Raw genomic sequence first — 24218 nt, 5'->3', positions numbered from 1 at the left:
TTCTAAATGGCACTGGTAACCAGTGCAGTGACGCTCTGGCTGGTGTGATGTGCTCGGGTTTTCTTTTCCTAGTTAAGATTCTGGCCGCTCCATTCTGCACTCGTTGTAATCAATTGATGTCTGTTTTGGGTGGTCCTGAGAGGAGCGCGTTACAGTAATGTAGTCGGCTAAAAACAAAAGCGTGAACTCACTTCTCAGCATCTTGCAAAGTTATAAGAGGTCTGACTTTTGTTATATTTCTTAAGTGAAAAAAATGCTGTCCTAGTAATCTGATTAATATTTGATTTAAACTTGTGGTCACAGTCAATAATTACCCCTCAATTCTTTACTTCCGTCTTGACTCTTAGTTTTTTTTTTTTTCGTCGGTAACTAAATAACTTCACCCGTCACAGGCACAGCCGCATAACACAGACGTAAAGAGACGAAGTACAAGCAGGTAATGACTAACAACGGCACTAACAAAAAAGAAGGAAAAGCCGGCAAGAGTGTACAGCATGCAAGTAAAAAATGAGGGGGCCAAAGTGGTCCTTCAGAGGGGAACCGTTTATGGTTTCCAGAAAAAAAATGTCCACAGGAAGGTTCTAGAAAGGATTGTTTGTTTATTTACATCCACAATCGGCTCCATAAATAGACAATGACAGGCTTGTGAAACCCCAGTGGGTTCCTGATTTTAAAAGGAGTCTCGCTTTACCAGGGCCGTCTTAACAGCGTCATAGGGGTAAAGAAGTGCACTGGAGCCCCTGTTTGCCAGTGCCCATTGTGCCCATCTATCTTATAGTGCCTTTCATATTGATCTATCTATCTATCTATCTATCTATCTATCTATCTATCTATCTATCTATCTATCTATCTATTATATAGTGCCTTTCACATCTATCTATCTATCTATCTATCTATCTATCTATCTATCTATCTATCTATTATATAGTGCCTTTCACTTCTATCTATCTATCTATCTATCTATCTATCTATCTATCTATCTATCTATCTTATAGCGCCTTTCCTCTTTATCTCCAATCAGCAAATCTGCAATAAACTAAAGAGGACACGCCCACTTACAGGCGTCTTTTTCTCTGTTTTTTTCACTCATTTAGAGAGGGGACACGACACGACCACCGATTTTTTTTAAAACGCTACTCCCTCTCTTAAGAGCTACTTTAGCACTACAGGAGCTCCTTGAGATTTTTTTCCGTGCTCGTCCTTCTCGATTTCTAACACTTTACTTCATTCTTCTTCTCCACACAAACGCAGGTCCCTAGCAGTGCGACAGTCGCTCCTGTTACTCGTGCCAACCCTTCCATTTTTTCTGTTGGGGAGGGGGAAGGGGAGGGGGGGTTGTTGGTGTCGATCTCCCACCTAAACTGGGACAAGTACAATGAAGTCACGCCCCTCGTATTTGTAAAGATCTTCTGAGTCATTCATTTACAGTTTATTACAAAGTGAAGTTGCGCTTTGGTCAGTCACAGGACCGACGGAGTTCACTGGCCAGATGATGCGGGTTTTAACCGCGTGAAAAAAAAAAAACGCAACTGTGGGGGCTCAGGGGGTCCAGTGGGCCGACATGTTCGAGGGGAACCGGTCGTTGGTACGCGATGTACGCCGAAGTCTGAGTCTGGAGCTGAACTTGGAGTCGAGGGTCTTCTTGAGGAGCTTCAGGTATCGAAGAGCCGAAGAGGAGCATCAGGTAAGCAAAGGTCGCTCTGACGGTGGTACAGGCAGGACCGACGATCGCTTAGGTCATGGACCTTATCGACCACCGATGTAGCGTTTTAGTTCGGCCCAGAGGAGACCCCTTGTGCATATGAAGCTGAATGGACGTTGAGCTCATTCATGGTCGTTCATTGCCTTTTGGTCAGTGCTGAAATGCAGTGAATGGGCAGATAGATAGATAGATAGATAGATAGATAGATAGATAGATAGATAGATAGATAGATAGATAGATAGATAGATAGATAGATAGGAAATGCGCTATATAATAGATAGATAGATAGATAGATAGATGGATATGAAAGGCACTATATAATCGATCGACTGATTGAAATTGTGGAATCGTCGGCGGAGCGCACGTAAATCTTCACTTGAGAACTCCTGATGGTGAAATCTGAGCTTCTTGAGTTCAGTTTGCTGTTTCCTTCGGCCGACGTCATTTGCCACTCGTGTGACCCCGAGGTCTGTCACTTAGCCTTCCCTTAGACTCGAGCTCCTGACTGGTGAAACACCTTTGCCTGATGTTTCTGCGGACGGACGTGTCAGATGACGGCCATCTTCTGTACGACTCGACAGCGCATTGCGGTGCCACATCCTGCACTGGGTCACAGTCCCCATTTCTTGTCCTTAATGGATTGTTAGTGTGCTTTACTGGGCTGCAAGATGCGCCTGACGTGACTCTTACTGCTGTCAGGCATCACCCGGGCTCTTCTTCGGATTGTTCGTTCATTGTAGTTTTGGTTTGCAGGTTTCACGTGTCCGTCTCGCTCAGCTTACAGTTCCATGTTGTCTTCTCTGTAATCCAGTTTCATAATGGCGCATCTTGATACTGGCACTGCATAAATTGATGTGAACAGTACCAGTGCTGATTGAAGCCCATATGGAGCCCCAGACTGGGTTAGGTTGCCCTCGGTGTCTGGTGCATGTGCCCCTTGAGTGGTCAAAATGGAGCCCCTCGGTGTCTATGCTGAATTTTGGGGTATCGTTTCAGGTATCTGGAGCACGCATCATTTGCGTTTCATAAATGGTGCACCTTGGTGTATGTATAAAGCAATTTCCAAAGTATGCACCCCTTGAGTTACCAAAATGTCCTTCATTATCCATAGTGTGGATGATTGTGGGGATTCTGAAGCTGGTGCCTTAACTTTCATAAGTGATGCCCCCATTCTAAAGGTAATATATAATAGACAGAGCTGTGAAAGGCACTATATAATAAGTACGGTATGTACAAGAAAGACTCTTTATAAGAAATAGATATGAAATTCACTATATAATAGATAAATAGATACGACAGATGTAAAAGGCACTATATAATAGACAAATGAGGCTTTTCAAGGGACTGGTGTCATGTCGAGGGTTTCTTCCTGCCTTGTGCCCTGTGCTGCTGGGATAGGCTCCAGCCAACCACGGTCCTGAATAGGAATACGTGCGCGGGTATATATATATATATATATATATATATATATATATGAAAGGCACTATATAACAGATACTTTATTTATATAGCACCTTCTCTCTGTTCTTAATAGCTCATTGCCTTAATCACGGATGATCATCCTTAGGAAAAACTATTTTTTATAGCACCTTTCCATTTATAGCGCTTTTCATTGAGTACTACAGTCTAATTCTTTACAGACGCACATATGAATTTTATTTAGTGTTTCATTTGCTCATTCTGAGGAGGTGATGTCTTATTAGGCGCTCGTGTTGTTTAGGATTTAAACTCGTTGTAATGTTAAGAGCACAGAGCCCACTGAAATTCCAAATTACATGTCTGACCAGCAGTCCACGCGTCTCCATTCGCTGGCACCATGAAAAATAAGATGAACTTTTAATGAAAATGTACATTCTGAACAGCTTTTTTCTTGCACTTTCTTGCACAGAGCTTTTGCCACGCGCCTCACTGACGATTCAACAATAAACAAAAAAAAAAAAAATAGCAAAAAGTGTCCGGGAATGGAGGCACGAAGTCTCTACTTTAATTCAAGAAGCTCCGAATTTTCGCCGAGTCTGCGTCTGAAGCGCCTGCGGTTAATGGGGCCGAAAATGTAGGCACGCCCCGCCGACGATTCACCAATCAAAAGACAGTAATCGCTAGGGCCCGCCCTCTCCGCTTTGGCGGGTGACAGTGACAGGCTGAATTTCAGGGTGTATTGCATGTTGCCGTGCGTGTCTGGAATGAAATACGTGAAGAAATAATTACATTTGTATTTTAAAACATATTCAATTATTAATGGTCGCATCTTTTATTATTATGTATTTACTGTCAACATTTCATAACACAATTTTTGTATATTTATTTATTTAGGTAGTTAGTTAGTTAGTTAGGTAGTTAGTTAGTTAGTTAATTAACTCTGTTCTAAATATTTCTTCATGTTCAGGTTTACGTTCAAACCAAAGAAATGAGACAGCAGTGATTATCATCAAGTTCACCACCAGGGGGCAGTAAGACACAATATCCACAGAATATCCATTTATTATTTTATTATTTTTGTGTGTCTTGGAGTGGAGATAAGGAAACTTAAAATGAAAGACCATTCGGTTTTACAAGTTCAAGTTCATATCTGAAGTTCAGATGTTTTTAGGGGGGCACGATGGCACGCTGCCTCACAACAAGAAGACTGGAATTCATGTTGTAGGTTCTCGTCATGCTGGAAGGAGCCATTAAAGGAGCGGTCAGTTGTGGCCGTGGAGGGCTGCACTCAGATAGTTTGTAACATTCAGGTGACGATTACTTGGTTGGCATTCAAAGTGTGCCAAGATAACCCCGACTGGTGACACAAGGCAGGTAGGGTCCATAGATTCACGTTGTTCTGACCCCGCCATCTGTGGGCCTCACAACTAGAAGACTGGCATTCATGTTGTGGATTCGGGAGTTTGCATGGTCTCCTTGTGTCCATGTGCATTTCCTTCCATGGTCCCAGGACAGGCAGGTTCGGTTGACTGGTGGTACTAACTTGCCCCCCGATGTGTGTGTGTGTTCACCCTGCGATGTGCTGGCGTCCTGTCCAGGTGGCGTTCCTGTCTTGCCCCCAATGCCTTCTCTGGCATTGCCATAAGTCTGTCCTGAGTAGGTGGGTTCAGAAAATGGATGAATTGATGTCACCAATTACTGGGCACCTCTTAGTTGCATGCGTCGCTGTAACTGGTGCCAACATCGGGCATTTTAATAAAACATCTGATGTCAGATACAAGAAATATTCAAGGGCGTCATCTTGGGTGGTTTCCAGCTAAAAGCTGCCCCTGAATCTGGCACTGCCAGTGTTGGTGCCCCTTATCATAGGTCGCTTTTCATCATCTGCCCATCTGAATGTCCGTTATGGCAGTGGGGGCAGAGACCTTCCCAGGTTAGGACCCTTTCACCTCCAGTGGGGGCCTAGTGGGACATACAGCAGACTGAGAAGGTCCTAATAGCAGTAGACGATGCCTTTGCACAAAGTGGTCAGACATGCAGACCCCTAGAGTGCCAACCTGCCTTTCCTTGAATAAAACGTTGTGCCGCATTTCATTTTTTTTTTTGGCACAGCAGGTTTTGATCATCGGCTGCTGGATTTTTCTTTTTTTTTTGTTTTTAATGAGAGTCATAACAGAAGTTTCTGGAAGGCCCACTTGTGTCTGAGTCAGCAGTCATTGTGGTGAGAACTGAAATCTGAATGGCTGTCCGTGCAGGACGGGCAGAGGCGCCGCGGCCGTTCATTAGCGCTAATGAATTGTTTGTGCCCCCTCTCTCAGCCCACCACGCCACAGATCACGCTCTAATTGGCAGCAGCCACAGAAGTAGCTGCACTTGGCAGGTGGCACGCAGGATCCCTCCGGTGACCCCATTTGAGAGCACTTGTGGGCCATCAGAGAGGGGCTTGTGATGAGCCGGGAGAGAACGTCTGTCATCTCGAGGAAAGGCTGAGCGTCACGATGAATCTGCAGCCGGAAAACTGAAAGTCGGAATTGTTTTAAAAATGGGAAACCCAGCAAGAAATCCTTGGTTGATGAGAACTGCTGAAGGAAAGTCTTCATTTGCTTGGTCACAGGTAGAAATGGCGGACCTACGCTCTCTGAGCAAACGCTTCATGGGACCACCATACCAGCACTGGGCAGGACCTCCGCCAAACAGACCCCGTTCTTCATGGCGTCGATTCCTTTGAAATTAATAATCAACATAATAATAATAATGTGTTTTATTTATATCACGCCTTTCCCATGCAGCTCTGGTCCACGCTGGCACGTTGGCATCACACACTTTGTGCCGGTTTGCCAGCTGCAGATTCATGCTGAGAATCTCCCAAGGGTGTCCTAGTGGGCTCAAGTCTGGTGACTGGGAAGGCCACCGAAGACCGCTGAGCTCGAGGTGACATTCAAGAAGCCACTTTGCAGCCACCCTCACCACGACACAGACGGGCAGGGCACTATTTGCCACACAGTTTATTTACAGGTGGCCCCACTGCACAATACGCAGACAATTCACAGCCCCTTCTCTCTGCCAGTCCTTTCACCTCCACTCTTCCTCACGAGCTTCGTCCTCTTCCTCCCAACTCGGGCCATTGAGTGGTGCCGACTACCCCCCCCATTTTTATAGGGCACCCAGAAGGAGTCCAGGTGCCCAACAAGCTTCTTTTTCTGGCAGCACTTCCGAGTGTGGCATAAGTGCTGCCATAAAGGGCCCTGCAAGTGTCCAGGTGCCCCCTGGTGGTGGCCACGGGGCCCAGCAGGTTTGAGTTTCAATGCTTATAACCCGTGGTCTCATTGGAAGCCAAGGGTGGGGGGGCTGCCCTGGGCTGCCCTCTGCCAGTCTTGAAAGTACTCTCTCCCTGGTCCTTCCCCTTTGGTCCACCAACACGTGGCGCATTATCATTGCTAGAAGGAGCCATTAAAGGTGGGGTCAGTTGTGCCCATGAAGGGCTGCACTCAGATAGTCCGTGGCATTCAGGTGACAATTGCTTGGCATTGAAAGTGTGCCACAAGGCAGGTAGGGTCCATAGATTCATGTTGTTCTGACCCGCCATCTGTGGGCCTCACAACTAGAAGACTGGCATTCACGTTGTGGGTTTGGGAGTTTGCATGTTCTCCTTGTGCCCAGGGCCGGATTAAGATGAAATTGGGCCTGATGCTGCAGCACAAAACAGGCCTATTTTTTCCTCGGCATTGGCGCATTCATCTCTCACCGTACATGCGCACTCAGACTGACCAAGGAGCCTTAATTGCTTGTGACGCAACCAGCCAGCCTTTATTGAACATGAATAATAATAAGGACGTAGTGTCGTAACAACTCGAGATTAACACCAAACTATGTAACATCAACACTCAATAGCAATTGTCTGAAAAGTGCACTTAATGCAGAAAACCTAACAAGGAAATACACAAAATGTTGCAATTCTCTTATGAAACAGAGTAAGAAAAAATGAATTTGCAGAGACATTGGGTCAAAGTGACTCCATTCAGGCTCTTGAGGGTAACAACTTGTCCACGATTTAAATTTCAAAATAGATCAGAATCCTGTCGGGATTTTAAAAATTTTAAACATCCATGCCAGGCCCGCAGGCCGGCTTTTAGTTTTACTTTTACAGATAACCATTTGGGGTGGCACGGTGGCGCAGTGGGTAGTGCTGCTGCCTCACAGTTAGGAGACCCGGGTTTGCTTCCCAGGTCCTCCCTCCCTGCGTGGAGTTTGCATGTCCTCCCCGTGTCTCCGTGGTTTTCCTCCCACAGTCGCATTGGCGATCCTGAATTGTCCCTAGTGGGTGTGTGTGCCCTGCGGTGGGATGGTGCCCTGCCCAGGGTTTGTTTCCTGCCTTGTGCCCTGTGTTGGCTGGGATTGGCTCCAGCAGACCCCTGTGACCCTGTAGTTAGGATATAGCGGGTTAGATAATGGATGGATGGATGGATGGATGGATGGATAACCATTTAAATAGCCATCGATTTTTACTGTACAACTAACTTTCAAGGTGAAAAATTGACTACGTGGCACTAACCGAACAATAATAAAGTGGCAAGAATCCCCAAGATATGGCAAAAAATGCAGCTAAATTACTAAGTAAACTGTTTAACGTAAAATTGATAGCATTAACTTGAAATCTTCGGTTAACAATAAACACAACGACGTTATAGTTACGTCACAGTGCAAAGAACAATAGTAACTGTACAATAAATAACGCTGTGTCTAGGAAAGTCGGACTCCAAATTTCATTCTAAGAATTATTTTGAGGCTAATATAGCAAAAGAAAACTGTTCAGCTTCTGGAAAATTCTCGTCTGATTTCATCTGGGCCTAATGCTGCAGCATCAATAGCAGCCACCTTAACCCGGCCCTGCTTGTGTCCATTTCCTTCCATGGTGCCAGGACAGGCAGGTTCATTTGACTGGTGGTACTAAGTTGCCCCCCGACATTGTCCAGAGGGGACTGGTCAGGTGGTCTCATGACCTCGGACCCCCTACAGATTTTATTTTTTCTCCAGCCGTCTGGAGTTTTTTTTTTTTTGTTTTTTCTGTCCCCCTCTTATTCGATGTTAATTAATGTTGATTTATTTTATTTTCTTATTGTGTCTTTTATTTTTCTATTCTTTATTATGTAAAGCACTTTGAGCTACTGGTTGTATGAAAATGTGCTCTAGAAATAAATGTTGTTGTTGTTGATGTGTGTGTTCACCCTGCGAGGTGCTGGTGTCCTGTCCAGGTGACATTCCTGCTTTGCCCCCAATGCCTGCTCCAGCATTGCCATTAGCCTGTCCTGCATAGGTGGGTTCAGAAAATGGATGGATTGATGTCACCAGTTACCGGGCACCTCTTAGTTGCATGCATCGCTCCAACTGGTGCCAGCATTGGGCATTTTAATAAAACATCCGATGTCAGATACAAGAAATATTCCAACGAGTCATCTTGGGTGGTCACACTTTCTCCATCTAAAAGCTGCCCCCGAGTCTGGCGCTGCCAGTGTTGGTGGCCCCTTATCATACGTCGCTTTTAATCATCTGCCCAACTGAATATCCATTATGGCAGGGGGGCCAGAGACCTTCCCAGGTGAGGACCCTTTCTCATGGGACATACAGCAGACTGAGAAGGTCCTAACAGCAGTAGTCGATGCCTTTTTAGAGCCTTTGCACAAAGTCGTCGGAAATGCAGACCCCAATAACGTCAAAGACGCTTGTTGTCCACATGTCTTCATCTTCGGTCCTTCCTTCACTTCTTTATCTCTACCATCCATTTTCTGATTTCATTTTTTTAATCTATTTCTGAAGATCTTGGCATATGGAGCTTGGCCAGGCTAAAGCGTCCCATGACTTTAAGTACCAGCATCAGGAGAACATGCAAGCTCCACACAGAGCAAGTTGAATTCACTCCACTCTCTTCTGAGCTCCAGAACGTCAACTCCTTGGTTGTTTTTTCGATCGGTGTGCTGCTCGCATGTGAGTGACTCCTCGTGACGTCAAGGGACGAGTCCGTTCGCGCAGGCCACGCCCTTTTCACGCGCTCGCCCCTTCATGAATATGCATGCGGGCAGGTGAACCCTCCAGCCCCGTCGCCGCGGCGCTCATAATTTAACAGCAGGAGAGGGGAGAGCGCGCGATTGACGTGTCAGGAGGACCCCCTGTAACTGGACATTGACAGGGACTTCCTGAAGGGGCTGCGGCGTGCATTCTGGATTAAACCGGACTGTGGGATTGTGACGACCGGGAGCTGTCACTTAACGACCACCTCCTGATCTCCCGGTCTCTTCATGAGACTTTCGGGATCAATGAGCGGCGGACACGAGGAGCTCCAGTGAGCGATGTGCCTGGCATTGTGAGGAATGAACGCGCCGTCCGGACACGGCCAGTCCAAACCAACGAGGATGGGCAAAGAAATCACAATGGTGAGGTGGTGCAGCATATTATGGAGGGGGGTGTGTGCGGACCCATTTAGGGGGCTGAGCGCGCTGGGCTGTCGGCGTCAATTAGGAAAACAGTCCAATCAGCCTCTGAATGTGTTAATAAGGAGAGCACGAAGTTAGCCGCTAAATTCAATGAATGGCAAAGAAGGTTTTGCTTTGGCTCGTAGACTGGTAACCGTTTCCCACACTACAATGTTTGCACAGCATTTTCGCGTTCTCTCTTTTTATCGGACTCTCTTTAAAACTTTTAAGCCCTTCATTTAATTACAGAGGCTTACGGCAGCTAAGACAAAAAGTCCGTGTTGACCTACGAGAGCCGCCGCCGCCGCCGCCGAGCGCTGTTTACGTCTCCAAAGGGAAGCGCGGAGGATGAAGGAGCTGCGATAAGACCGCGCGGACTGGAGAGGACGGCGGGGATATGAAAACATCCACGAATTAAAAAAAAAAAAGGACACAACGAGGAAAACAAAGAGGACGAACAATCAGGAAAAATGCCAAAAGAAAAAAAAAGTGTGCGCGAGCGACCAGGGGTCTGCTCCCCATGTCAGCCTCGATGGTTTACAGTATATTACTTTTATTAGCGATTCTAAACTCCAGGGGGGATTAAGTGTGTGTAGGACCTGTGATGGGCTGGCGCTCCGTCCAGAGTTGGCACCTGCCTTGTGTCCGATGCTTACTGTGGGGTCCCAAGACCCCGAATCTTTGGATGAAGCGGGCCTGAGAAAGGCAGGAACTCTGACCGATGTGTGCAGAAAATGAGCCCCCTGTGACAATGACGGCGGAGTTGTGTCTGTTTTGTGCTCCGTCTAGACATACAGATAACGCCGTGGGATGTTTTTGAAGGTTCTACAGTACATGGACAAGAAGTTTATTTAATCATCGCAAAGTCGTTTTATTTTCAATCTGTTGCAGGGCGGCGATTGCTTTTATCATTCATATCTTCAGCGACTCTAAAATGGGTTAGTAAACGAAGAGATGGATGAAAGGCTTTCATAAGCGTCGAATTATGACACCAATTTATGCAGCACCTTCAAAATCTGTCTTGCCTTTAATGTTCGTCCTTTATACCTATATATTCTATAGCGCCTTTCACATCTATTATACAGCACCTTTCTTATTTATCTATCTCATAGTGCATTTCACGTCTGTTTCTATGATATGGCATATTTCTCATCTATTATATAGTGCCTTTCATTTCTGGCTATTGATCTGTCTCTCAGTTACATAGTGTATTTCACAGCTGCTCTTTCTATTGTATATCTAATCCGGCCAACTATGCTAAAATATCTTTGTATCAGTCTGTCTGTCTATCTAGCCTTTCATTTCCATGTATCTATCTGTTATATAGCGCCTTTTCTACTCACTGTTTGCTCCAAGGCACAGCCCCTGCCTACTCTCGGTTTGGACTCTGCATGTCCTCTTTCTGTTTTCCTTAAATATTTTTTCTTTTTTTTGTTTTCTCTGGATGCTTCCACAATTCCCTTGAGGTCTCGAGCGTGCGTCTGTCCCAAGTTAGCCAGCAGACTTCTCCAAATGCGAGTCCCCCCCACAGTCAGGCCTTTGGTGTGGTAGGTTCTTGTTGCTGCTGAGCCCACCTTAGAGCTCCCCTGTGAGCCTTTTGGAGCGATGGGGGGTTAAAATTCATTTAAAAGCGTGAACGTCTGAGGGGGGACAGGCGTGTCTTTAGATAAATGGAAACTTGCAGGTGCAGGGAGTTCCATTTCCTTGCCATGTTGTGGTGGGCTGGCATCAGGAGTAGGACTGGTCAGTCACTGCTGGGGATGGCTCAGTGACCCTCAGATTTGAGAGTCTCACTTATGTTGTCGGGTTTCTGTTTTTACTAACTTGTGGAACTTGGCAGACTTGCAGGTGTCAGGACTTCGTTTAAACCATCGTTTGTGTGCCTAAGAAACCTCGATGGCAGTGCGGTAGGTGAAGTGACAAAGATGTACCCACCACTTCAACAGATCAGCCCAGGCTTGAAGTATCTCGGTTACTTTGGATTAATTAGCAGAGCTCAGGATATAAACACCCTGGACACATGGTGAGGGTGTGGGGAGCAGACACTTTCATGAATCCTACAAAAAAACTAGATGGACAGACGAGTAGATATAGTGCCTTTACTTTCAATCTACCAGTCTATCTAATGTGCCACTGAGGACGTCTGTCTGAGCTTCTTAGAGACGACTACAGGACTCTCGTCAGTGCTACATGGAGGATTTGGCTGAGGCTCAGGCTGTGACATTTTATAAGCCTGAAGAATGGTCAGTCTGTCTGTCTATTACATAGCGCCTTTCATATCTGTCTGTCTGTCTATTATATAATACCTTCACGTCTATCTCTCTATTATATAGTGCCTTTCATCTCTGTCTGTCTGTCTGTTGTACTGCACCTTTAATTTGTCTATTATATATTATATAGTGCCTTGTCTGTCTGTCTGTCTGTTGTACTGCGCCTTTCACGGTTGTCAATCTGGATGGAGTTTCCAGGCCAATGCAGTGCCTCCTGTTTCTTGTCAGATCACCTGTCTCTTCAACTTCATTTTCTCTACTTTGGAAGCTGTGATCCCATTGTCTCCATTCTCCTGCATGTCTACTGATGTTGTGCCCCCCCCCATCCCTTTCACTGTAAGGTGGTCTCAGTTTGAAGTGGTCACCCTCATGGTGGCTGCCATCTCCTGATTCTGCTCATCCTCCACACTGATGGTTCACAGCCCAGAAGGACCGTCTGGCAGGTCGACTGGTCAGTCTTGGACTGAACACTCAAATCCCCCAATCTGTTGCCCCCTTTCTCCATATCCTCAGCCAGGGCTCCATTTCCCTGAGGCGTTGTGTTTTCTTGGTTTTTGTCAGGCAGGCCGAGCTCTGGAATGAAAATCTCGTATTTTGACTTGCAGTTTGTGTAAACAGCGAGGCCGAGCGCCGGCGTGCCCACCGGTGGGGGTTTGCTTGTGTTCAAAACAGCACATGAAGCGCCGCGTGTCCTCTGAAGGACGCAGGCCTCCACCCAGGAGTCTTACGGAGCAGCAGGGCCAGCGCCTGCACTGTAGCTGTGAGGTAAACCGCTGAGCTGCCGTCAGCCACACCAGTGTTTAGACAGACAGACAGACGGACAAGAAAGGCGCTATATGATAGACAGGCAGACGTGAATGGCACTCTATAATAGAAATGAAAGGCACTATATGATAGATAGATCACCAGACTGGTGTACACATGGAGAGGGAGACCCCCTTTAAACACTAAGTGTCAATTTAACTCTGTCAGGTTTACTGTGTAGGAAAGGCGCTATATAATCCATGGATGTTTGTAAAAGGTGTTATATATGAAAGGCACTATATCATTTATAGATACATAGGTATGACTATTTGGTGGCATATGATTATGGAAGTGAAAGGCACTATATGACGGGCAGATGTAAAGGACGTCACGTCGGGTCACTTTTATGGGTGATTTTGTGACACCGTATGGGAAAATCTGTTTCAGCAATCACTTTTAATAAGGAAGAATACGGAGTCCCCTGAGATGCTTTAACCGTTTGTCTAATCCAGTGACTCCTCTTCTTCCTCTTCTTGTTTTTTCCAGAATCCCGTTCAGGAGTGGGGCGAGGAGGTAGAGAATGACGCCGTCTACAGCATCACCCTTAGACGAGTACCCGTCAAGCCCTCCCAGACCGCCGACTTGTCCTGTGACTGTGGCTTTGTCCAGTACAGGACCACTAAGGAAAGGACCTTAAAGGCTGGCACGCTGGACAAATTGGTGGCCCACCTTCTAGAGCCCAATGCGGACCCCACATTTACTCATGTTTTCCTCTCGATGTACCGGGCCTTCACGGAAACCAAGACTGTTCTGGAACTGCTGCTGGACAGGTGACTTGCTGTTTTCAGGGGGTCTCGGGTCGAGGGGAAAGTGTGGCTGCTTAGCAGTAATGATGCATGAGGAGTGACGGTGGTCTGGCTTCCCTGAGTTGCTTCTTCTTAACTGTTCTAAATGGCTTCTGGGACTCTAAAAATAATTCGGACGTCACTTAGGGTTTTTTTTTTTTTTTTAAATTTCTTGCCACAGTTGTATTTTTATTTTGTTACGGGCACCAGCACCGCCGTGTTGAGGCTTTTTGTGGACGGCTGCTATGCTGTGAAGTGGGTGGCATGTGACATCACCAGGTCACAAGTGCAAAGGTCAGCGCTGTGCTCCTCCCAGTTGTAGGCTGAATCCACAATCTTGGACAAGTCGCAGCCTGCAGTTATTCTGGTTTGTTAACGGACTCCCCAGCGGTGATTTTGCTGCCCTTTCTCTCTGGCGTCTTGACTCTGGTGCCGCGACTTTTTGGTTTCTGAGCCTCCCGCTCCGTTTCTTGCTTGCACCCAGGATTCCTCCCTCGGCTGTGGTTCACTGTCTCGTTTTACGTCATTGCCGTATATTAATGTTACTTTTATTTACCCTCAGTGTTCTTTTCTTTGCTTGCCATTTTTAATGTGTTTTGTGGGTGGTGACCCAAGAGGTGGGACCACCTGCCAATCACCACCAAGTCCCGTCCTCCACCCTATAAATCGGGAGGGTCTGCCACAGTTGCTGGCGGTTCATTCCCAATGCACTTGGGGGCTTTTGGTGAGTGTTAGTTGTGCTTTTGCCGTTTTAATTCATTTTGTGTTTTTTTTTGGAGTTTGTCATTAGATTGTGTGTTGGGACCCTTTGCTGGCAACTCCTTTTTGCCACTTCATGTACTTACGGAGCACTTTGGTGATGACAAATCTTTCATCTTATAAAGATTCTATGTGGTGCTTTGTGTAATTAACCAGGGTTTTTGATGGGATTTCCCCCTCTAGTGGAACAGCTTATTTGCTTTGGGACCCCCAGTCATAATACAATTATTGTTTCACATCTTCTGCTTTGTTCATTTGATTCTTTTGACCCCTGGTTACGGCTTTGGCTCTACTTGGTCTCCTGCTCACCCCATGCCGTTTATTACATTGGCCAGATCTTGAGATAAATATGAATAGGTTTACAAAAGCCGCTGATCATTAGAAGACCACAGGTAGATCATATGAACCACGTGGGCCAATCAGGAGAACAAGGGGATTGCATGGGAAATGGGGTTTTGGGTTGTAGCTGAGTAATTCGGGTAAATTATAGGAAGTTTGTTACTGTAACATGTACAACGGGCAGCCAGGACTCTTACACAGCAGGGATACCCTCATAAGGGAAAGAGCTGGCACAAGGCAGTACCTCCCCTGGGATGATAGAGGGCAGCCTCCCTGGTAGACCATGGAAGCTCAGCCCTGCTGGGGCCCGTGCCCACCTGTAGGGGGCGCATGAAGCACAGATGAGCCCCCCAACCCCTCTGAAGGGCTACTGCCACCCCCAGAAGGAGATTGTGGAACACCGGGAGCGCTTCTGGCTGCTCTGTGAAAGGGGGCCGCGTATGTGACAAAGCTTACAGGAGGAGGAGTGCAGGTGGACAAGACACAGAAGAGTCTTTGCAGTCAGTGTGCTTATGGTGCTGTGCTGCATGGGTGGGAAACCAGACGGAAGCGTTTCCCACAGCTGAGTAGCCGTGCGTTGGGCTGAATTTGGGTCCTGTGGTCTGTTGTGTCAGGGGTTTGGGGAGCTGTGCACCCCTGGTGCTGACACATGAGAAGAACGGGGCCTGTTTGGTGGAACAATGTGGGGAAATCCATGCGGATGTTATGTGAGATCATCAAAATAAGATTGTGAAAAACCAAAGGGTGCATCGTATGAGTGATTGTGTAACACGAGGGTCACTTGGATCGATGATGGAATGAAACATTTCCAGATCTCGGGGAGAATGTGGATAGTGGGATATCGACATGACTAGACCGTGACAAACATGGCAGGATCTTCGAGACGGTTCTGTCCATAATTGTGAGTAGATCTTGGGGGGGACCAGGGGTGGCACATCATAAGAAGGGCATAGCGTGGGCAGATGAGAGGAGCAACAGGCACAGCCAAGGAGATTAGCACGTGAAGATCACAGACGACATCGGTGGGGCCTGTCACTGACCGCAGTCGAATTCAGCGTGGGATACAAAAGGCAGAAACCTGCCAAGGTGGGCACCAGAGAGTCGAGTGAATCTCTGAAAGACACCAAAGACGTTACACCAGAATCGAAGGGTCAGAAATCGGCAAAGCTTGGAAGTAACCTGCGTCAAAACGGAGGAGAATTTGAAGCCAGAATATCCGGGAAAAACAAATCCGGAGGTGCTTGAGTTTTTTTTTTTCCTTTGAATTATCCACAAACTTGGACAACCAGGAAGTGCCTGACGCTGGCCTTTACACCCCTAATGATATCATGGGTCATATGCTTCCTGTTGCCCTTGCCTAGCAACAGCTTGGAAACCCGGTCAAGCAGAGTGCACAAAATGGCGGAAGACAATTTTTACGTGGCACCGATGTACCGGTATAAAAGGTTTGACGCCGGGCATTCTGGGTAATTGGAGATTGGGACAAACGCCTCAGAGTGTTAATTTTGTGATCGCGTTTACAGTTTGTTCCTGGCTATGGCTTTGCGTGGTTAGGCTTTCGTGTTTTTGCCGCGGATTCCTTTTCAGTTTAACGGTTTCAGCTTCTGTACCGACCTGCGTTTCTTCTTCTGGTCTCCGCTTTCATTCCGTGACGTTATAAGGGTCGGCACCACACTCTCCCTGAGCGTCCGAAGTTGTGGATTTCCTCTTGGCGTGCGGTTGTTTCGGTTGTCGATTTTTCTCGTTACGAATTCATTTTGCTCCTCTTTATGATTCGCGTGTTCACTTCTGACCCTCTCGCTACTCCGAATGACTCCTGTCCCTCGGCTTTGTTTGTTACGCGTCTGCGACTCTCTGCTTGCCTATTTCTTCTGTTCTTTCCCCCTCCTCATTCTTACATAAATCATTCGATGGTTTCCTTTCCTTCCATTGCAGTCGCAGCAGTGGGGCGTCGAGGTGCCCGCCGGGTACTTACTGTGGGCACCCCCTTCGGTTGTTGTTTTGAATTCAGCAGCACGGAAAATGGAGGAAGGAGTCGGGCCTTAGAAATCGAACCACAAAGCAGCCCGAGGTTCTTCTCCTACAGGCTGGCTTCAACCTGCAGTTGACCAAATGGGAATTTGGCTTCAAAAAAAAAAAAAAAAAAATATTAGCGGGGCCCTGCAAAAAATAATGAAAATGCTCTAAAGGGAGGGGATAACCGTTAACCCCCTGACTTGTGTGAAAAAGGGCAAAAAGAGGAATCTCGAAAAAGATAAAGGAATGGAGAAGGAAAAACGCAACATTCAAAAAGATCAAAAGGCAATGGGATGGCCGAACCATACTGGTCTCCTCTAATGGGACCCAGCAGTGATGGTGACCACATTCTGACCCCCAGATTGACAGTTCTTATAATCCGAACAGCACCCTGTGTAAAGGTGTTGGGCGTCACGCCACCAATGCCCTTCTCACACGATCAGTAAATACGTTTTGTTAATCGGGCTTTAGAGGGTCCGTCATGTCTTTGTTTGGCTTTGCCTCTTCTTTCTTGGCGTCCTTCTCCATTTCTGAGTCTTCTTCACGTCCGGGGATTCTGCTTGGCAGCCTTGTTTACGGGTTTTTCTTACTCAGTCTGGGGCTTGGAGTTTGAACCGTGATGCCTATTAAACCGCACCACGGCCCACCCATGTCCTCCCAAACGCCCCTGAGCTCTTCAACTCTTCCTCCACATCCTGAGCTGTGTAAGGTGGTAAGACGGGCCAAGGGGGGACATCGAGTCCACTGCACTGGGACAATTCTCAGTAGGCTGGCATTTCTTTTTCTTTTGCCCGACCCTCTCGGGCAGCTTGAAGGGACATTAAGCAGATCTCTTTCCTCTGTTCTTCTGCAGGGACCCCAGGGTTGGCGTGAACAATGAAGAAGAAAACGGCCATTGGACAGACTCGGGAGAATCGGACAGGTGGGTGAATGGACGGCGGTGCCCCCCTCCGAGTGGTCTTGAAAGCTCATCACAGTCTTTATGGCTGCCGCCTTCCTGAGTCTCACATGTGCTCCTCTTCTTTATGCCTTCCCAGGACTCTGAAATGTCTGCTCCAACTGTGGCTGGATGAGTACAGGGAAGACTTCCGTGATCCCCCAAGTCACGCCTGCCTGCATGCCCTTTGTGCCTACCTGCGCCAGGACCCCCAGTACAGAGAGGTGACCCTGCAGGCCGAGGCAGTGCTGCAGCGATTCCGTCAGGACGGTAGGAGACACACCGGTGACGGCCATGTCAACGGGCTGCATGGTGGGAATGGGAGGAAGGGGACATTCTGACGTGACCACCACTAGCTGTCCCCCGTTCTGTAGATCTTTGTGCAGCATCGACAAAAAACGATTGGCGACGAATGTCAGAAATTGGGTGGAGACAAATTCCTACCAATTATGGCACCTGTCATTGGTTCTGGTGTCCCACCTACTGTATGTCGACTGAGTGGTCTGCAGGCCAGTTTTTGTCTCATTGAGCCCAGCAGATCATACCAGCAGTCCAGAATATGTCGCCTTTGACTGGGAGAACAATAAGACTGGACCAGGAGATGGACAGGACAAAACTGGACACTCACCACCAGATTTCCAGTCTCCATCCTTCTGATTTTGCTTCTCTGTTTTTTGGTTTTGTTGCTTTACGTTTGCTGTGAGCTTCCTGTCTACAACTGACTTCTGACCATTGATTTGTTGCCCACTTTTGATCTTCTGGTCCATCTTTCTACTCTTTATCTTAAAAGTACATCTAAGGTGCACCATGCAGTGGCCTTTTCTTCCATGAGCTCCTCTTATTCATCAGGTCTTTTCTGCCCCTCAGATTGTTGCCAGACAGAGGCCATCACCTTCAAGGTGGGTGCAGATGAGGTGGACGTGTGCAACTCCTCAGAGCGGCCGGACATCCTGTCTTTCCCTTCTCGGGACATCGCAGAGCAGTTCACCATCATGGATGCTGTAAGTGAGGCCGCCCACTTGAACTCGTTCACGGTGGGCATGTGCTGTCGAGAGACGTCCCACCGTTAGGGTCAATCGGCCATTTCTGTTGTCTTCATTGTAGTTTTACTTGAGGTGCAAATCGTCGAGGCCACTCGGCAAACCGACCAGGAGACTTCTTCATTAGGAAAGGAGGTTCAGTTTCTCCAGCCTTCTTTGTAATCGCATCCCGTTTCTCCTTCTTTTTCCCCCAAAGGACCTCTTTGCCAAAGTGCATCCTTTCCAGTGCTTGGGCTGCGTGTGGTCCCAGCGGGACAAGAAAGAGAAGAAACATCGGGCGCCCACCATCAAGGCGACCATTCAGCAGTTCAACCGCGTCACCAACTGTGTCATCGGCACGCTGCTGAGCGACCCCGGGAACCTGCGCCCCCTCTGCCGGGCCAGAATAGTCGAGAAGTGGATCCAAGTGGCACAGGTCAGATATGGAGGAATGAGATTTGGAAGGGTGGTACCCTCGACGTGGGTCTAAGGTCTCAACGCACGAAATTGGTTTGCAGGGGGTGAACCAGTTATGGCCGTCTTGAAACAAACGTTCCACAAAATGCCCTCCAGAGCCGTAGACCGCCCCCCAAGGTTCAGTGGGTGAAAACGCAGGCGCTGATTGGTTAGTGCTTGTCACATGACCCTTCCCTGATTGGATCCTGCTCATTGCAACATCACATTCCCTGAATGGTCACCCATCGCCGGAAGCAAACCAAATTCCAACATGGCGGACACACAGAGGAGTTGCCTTTCTGTACTACGTGTGCATTGCGCTCTGTGCGGTGTGAACGCTGAAGAAGAATCGGTTTGCAGATCACAGCGTCCCGCAGCCAGCGGCTTCACCGTCCTTTCCAGGGATTTTTTTCGCCGTTGTGCGCACGTCCAGCGTAGGCGAGAGGTTACGTCAGATGCATATTTCGGTTGTGTTAGTTAGTGAGGGCTGAGATACTCTCATAAATTATATGACAATTCTAGTGTTTTTATTTAAAAATCCTTTCAGAAAATATTTGAAAATTTCTTTTGTCTTTACCAAATTTTTTTTTCCTAATTTACAAAGTAAGGGAAGTGACAAAATCCACTGCCCAGACACAGCAGCAGGACGTGATCTCCTCAGGTAGAAGAAGGGGTGAGGGGCTACAGGAGTCCCTTACTGTGTTGGTGTCAGCGGTGGGATTGGCCTTTAAAACCCAGAAAGGTAGAGAGCAAAAATGGAGTGTGGGACGACGGTACAAGAGTGTGTGTTCTGACAGACAGAGCAGGAGACGGCCAATCCCAAAGTCGGAGTCTAAAAGCGAGCATCGGCCGTCACCTGAGTCGATTTTATTAAAGAGGAGAAAGCCGAACACCCGAGCCAAAGGAAGAGTCGAGAAAACCGCGCGAAACCATCAACATAACCATGAATTTACTACAACACGAGGCAGTTTTTGCGCTTCTTGTGTGCACTTTTTTGGTCGTGTTAATGTGGGAGGAGATACTTTCATAAACAATGTGAGGACGCTAGTTTGGACGGAGATCGTTTTTGTTTAAAAATCCTTTAGAAAAAAGTTTTTGTAAATTAAGAAACATTAGGTGAAGACGGAAGAAACGTTCAAATCCTGGCAAGTCGTAACATCAACTGCCCCGACGCAGCAGCGGGACGTGATCTCCGTGGCTCAATCCGTGAAGAAGGGGTGAGGGGCTACAGGAGTCCCTTGCTGTGTTGGTGTCAGCGGTGGGATTGCCCAACACTCGAGCCAAGAGACGAGTCGTGGAAACCGAACTAAAGCTTCTAAAAACCACCGATTCATGCCAACATGAGGCCATCTTTGTGTTTTGTCTTCTGCTTTTTTTTCCGTCGTGTTGCTGCGGGCGGCGATACTTTCGTAAACTCGGTGAGCTCACTTGTTCTGATGGAGATCGTTGTTGTTAAAAAAAAAAAACGGTTTTTAAAAAGCGCAAAACATTCGGTAAAGACGGAAGAAACTTTCAAAGCAAAGCAAGTCAGCAGTGGGATGTGAACTCGGGATGCGTGGTGGGGGTATTGGTGGTCCATCGATGGCCTCGTATTCAGCTCTGTGTCGCATAATCGAATGCCAGTCTGGCTGGGTTGGCGTAAAGCTCTGCACAATTCGGCCTCGAGTGTGCCAGCATCACTGAACTCCTCGCTGTGTGATCCTGTCGTCCATCAGAAACAATGACATGCAGACCATAAAGGCGAGCGCTGCCATTGGCTGCTTATCTAATCTAATCAGCTTGTAGGCGGAGCTTCTGTGTTGGAAGGTCAAATTCAGGACACCTGCCAACTGTGAAAATTACAACCCGCCATTTATTAGGGTGTGCAGATGGCACCTGAGAGTGGGTCAAAGTCTACTCTTATGCCACCGTCGTTGTCCTTAGTAATTCTATTTATCAGCTGTTGGAAGATCCCATTCTCTAGAGTAAGAACGCCATGTTAAGCACAGGACTTTTTTATTGTCAATGTCACATTTGTACAAGACGTTGTGACCCCTGTAGGTTTAACAAGTGTCTTTGTATTGTTGTTTGCCATTTGCTTTATGTTTGAGCACCGGGCAGCCGTTTATTAGAGGCAGAGCTTCACATTCTGACTTGCAGGTGTCCTCAGAACTGTGCCAATAAAATGGCACTTTAGCACAGCTGGCCCCCTGTTTATTAATTAGGGGATGGAAACTTTTTTGGATTGTGCTGTGCCACAGCATTGTGCCAGGGTCAGCTGGCAGCTACATGAATAGGCGCCCAGCCCTGCTCACCTGACCTCCTGGAGTTTGTGTTCAAATGGGACCCTGCGACCTGACAGACCCCACTGGGCTGAACGTCTTCATCGTTGGTGTCTTTCAGGAATGCATGCTGCTGAGGAACTTCACCTCGCTGAGGGCCATCCTGTCCGCTCTTCAGTCGAACCCCGTCTATCGGCTCAAGAGGACCTGGGCGGCAGTCAGCAGGTAACTCTCTAAAGAGGGGGTGGGATGGGGGCGATATACTTACTGTGTTGGTGTCAGAGGTGGGATCGCCTCTTCAAAAGCAACCACAGGGGGGTGTGTGTGGGACAGTACAGGAGGGTGAGTCCTGAGGGAAAGGAGACGCGGGGCAGGAGATGGATGATCCCAAAATCAGAGTCTAAATACGAGCAGCAGCCCCTACCAAAGTTGAAGCCCACCACTCCAGTCAAAACAAGAAGAGTCGAGAAAATGGAGTCAAAAATATCTGTGAAATCAGCCGACCATGAGACGTTGGTGTTTATCCAGAATCTCGGACACGGTGAGGTCTGTGATGAAGATGTCACCCCCTAGCATCAGCAATGAAACTGTATGGGCTGTGCCTGTGTGAACTAAAATGGTGGCATGACATGAAGCGGCATATAATAAAGACCCTTAAAAAGAACTTAAATCCACTCAATAATAAAAAACAACTTAAAATACATTTGCTGAAAAAAGTTGAAGGCCCAAACTCCTAACAGGGTGTGGCTGAGCAGACTTCCCAGAGTTCCCTCAACCCTCTCGGCCTTACCACCTTGAAGGTATGGACTCTGGGCACGGTGCACTCGACGTCTTTGCTCTTCCTCATTTATTGCCGGTCTCTTTGAGTGTGTCGGGTGGCACAGTGGTTAGTGCTAGTACCTCGCAGTTCCATTCTCCTGGGTTCAAGCTCTCCATCTTTGTGGAGTTGGTGTTCTCACCGTGTCTGTTGGGTTTTCCTCTTGGGTTGCTCAGTTTTTTCTTTCTATGCTGGCACTGTTCTAACAGTGTGGGCTTTGTCAGACAGATTGGCATCCTAGGCAGAATCGGAATTTGATTAAGTGGGCTCATACTTGAGTTTAGAACACTGCAGCACTCGGCCACCCACCCACCTGTAAAGCAGAATGCAAACAGGGCAAAAGTACACGGTGAGCTGGCAGGGTGCCACGTCGGGGCACTGTTCCAATGCTTGCTGTTTGAAGAAGTCGAGCAAACACCTAAAGAGGGCTTGACAAGTGGAAAATAAAAAGGGCAGCCATGCAGCGGGCTGTTGTCTTCATCGAAGGGCACAAGTGCTTAGTGGCCCTTCAGTTGGCTCCACGCCTCGTCGTTTCTCCAGCTTCCTCTGCGCTTGACCTGTCAGCCAAACAGCGACGGTGACCATAAAATCAGAAAGTGTACGTTTAATAAAGTGACTTGTCTAATGTAAAATCAGATGCGATCAAAACCTAATAATTTCCACACGTGCCCGGCTGGCTTCGACTCTGTGCCCATCTCACTCCACTCCCCCTCCTTGCATTCCACATCTGTCCCCACCCCATCATATGGTCTGCAGCTAGGGGAGGGTTACTAAATATGGGAGGAGTCTGACCCCCCGACACCGCCCACATCTGTCCCCATCCTGTCATATCTTCTGCAGGTAGGGGAGGATTACTGAATATGGGAGGAGTCTGACAGCTGTCCCCGCCCCACAAGAGTTTCTGCAGCTAGGGGAGGAGGAGGATTATTGAATATGGGAGGAGTCTGACATTCGACCACACCCACCTCTGTCCCCTCCCCAGTGAGGAGCAGTTGTTTGCAGATAGACGGGTGACAATGTGACATTATGTACTGTATGTGTATAGAAAGGTCCATTATATTATCTTAAAATTCTTAATCTATTTTTTATTTTTATTTTCGAGCTATGCAATGTTACAGAAGGCCACGTAACTATTTTTTAATAAACTATTTCACGTTATGCAACTCTTTGACAGATCGTCACATTTTGCTGACATCTTCACTAACATTATTATTAAGAGTGACGTCAGTGTGGCGCTGAAGCAGTTGGCCCTCCTGCCCGACGGCACTAAGCATCAGAACTTTCTAGAAAGTTGTATTTTGTGGTTTGTTTAGTTCTGCTATTATTACTTTACTGTTGGTTGTTTGTCTTATTGTCCTCTCATCAATGCTACATGCAGTGACCTGTGGTGACAATGTCGACCCCCTCACTGTCTGTGCGGAGTTGACACTTGACCCCCCCACCCCGTGTCTATTTAAGGCGTTCCCACTGGCTTTCCTGTCCTAGTCAGACTGGTGACAGACCCCCATGACAGAATGACCCCCCACAACGACTGACTGCCTGGTGTGTGACGTGTGTGTGACGTGTGTGACGTGTGCGTATCTCAGAGTGCACTCGTGGTGCCCCCGTAGTGTTTGATTTCATGGCCCTCTCCCTGTTTCAGAGACAGCCTGGTGATTTTGGACCAGCTCTCCAAGTTTTTTGACGATGAGAACTGCCCGCTGACCACCAAGGAGGCCCTGCTGAAGGTAAGAAGTTGGTCACGTGTGTGATTTTGGGCGAGGGCATCCGGGACTGAATGGGTGCTGACGATGCTCCATGGGTGTTTATACCGAATATCTGTGAGTTTGTTCAATTTCTGCTGATATCTCAGAGCCTCGTGCAGCTCTGTGGTGCCACACACAGCCGAATGGTGGGGGTGATTGTGACAGGCAGGCAGAGCCGTGTGGCACGTCTGTCATGCCAGCAGACTCGTCACTTGGGCATTTACTTCCTTTTTGGCCTGAAGGGGTAAGCAGTGACCCAGATTATTTTTGGCTAAATTACTCATTTTGCTTCCCTCACAGGAGGATGTCTTTCAATGTGCGTGCAGGGGTCTTCAGGTGAGACCACCGTGAGTCAGTCCAGTCCGCTCCTCACCGGTTCTCTGAGTTAATGAATCCCGCAGACAGTCCGTCAGCCTTTACTC

The 24218-nt window shown here is 47.6% G+C and overlaps 1 protein-coding gene across 3 annotated transcripts in view; it reads left to right on the top strand.

Annotated features, from left to right (window-relative positions):
* The first annotated feature begins 1436 nt into the window (after positions 1–1436).
* The window catches only part of LOC120541150 (ral guanine nucleotide dissociation stimulator-like 1), a 43520-nt gene continuing 20738 nt past the window's right edge, over positions 1437–24218 (top strand). The window contains exons 1-8 of one of the 3 annotated variants that reach the window (XM_039772504.1): positions 1437–1684; positions 13149–13432; positions 17415–17483; positions 17599–17768; positions 18366–18499; positions 18735–18953; positions 21356–21459; positions 23694–23778. In XM_039772504.1, coding sequence (XP_039628438.1) covers positions 1562–1684; positions 13149–13432; positions 17415–17483; positions 17599–17768; positions 18366–18499; positions 18735–18953; positions 21356–21459; positions 23694–23778 — 1188 coding nt within the window. In that variant the 5' untranslated portion in view covers positions 1437–1561. Of the gene's footprint in view, positions 1685–9243; positions 9550–9648; positions 9739–13148; positions 13433–17414; positions 17484–17598; positions 17769–18365; positions 18500–18734; positions 18954–21355; positions 21460–23693; positions 23779–24218 lie in introns of those variants that run through there. The other 2 variants (XM_039772505.1, XM_039772506.1) reach the window with 2 other exon arrangements.

The sequence above is a fragment of the Polypterus senegalus genome, chromosome 12 (genome assembly GCF_016835505.1).
Source record: "Polypterus senegalus isolate Bchr_013 chromosome 12, ASM1683550v1, whole genome shotgun sequence".
In the NCBI taxonomy this organism is placed as follows: domain Eukaryota; kingdom Metazoa; phylum Chordata; class Cladistia; order Polypteriformes; family Polypteridae; genus Polypterus; species Polypterus senegalus.
The sequence above is the reverse complement of the archived record's forward strand: the minus strand, read 5'-3'. Positions and strand labels throughout refer to the sequence as shown.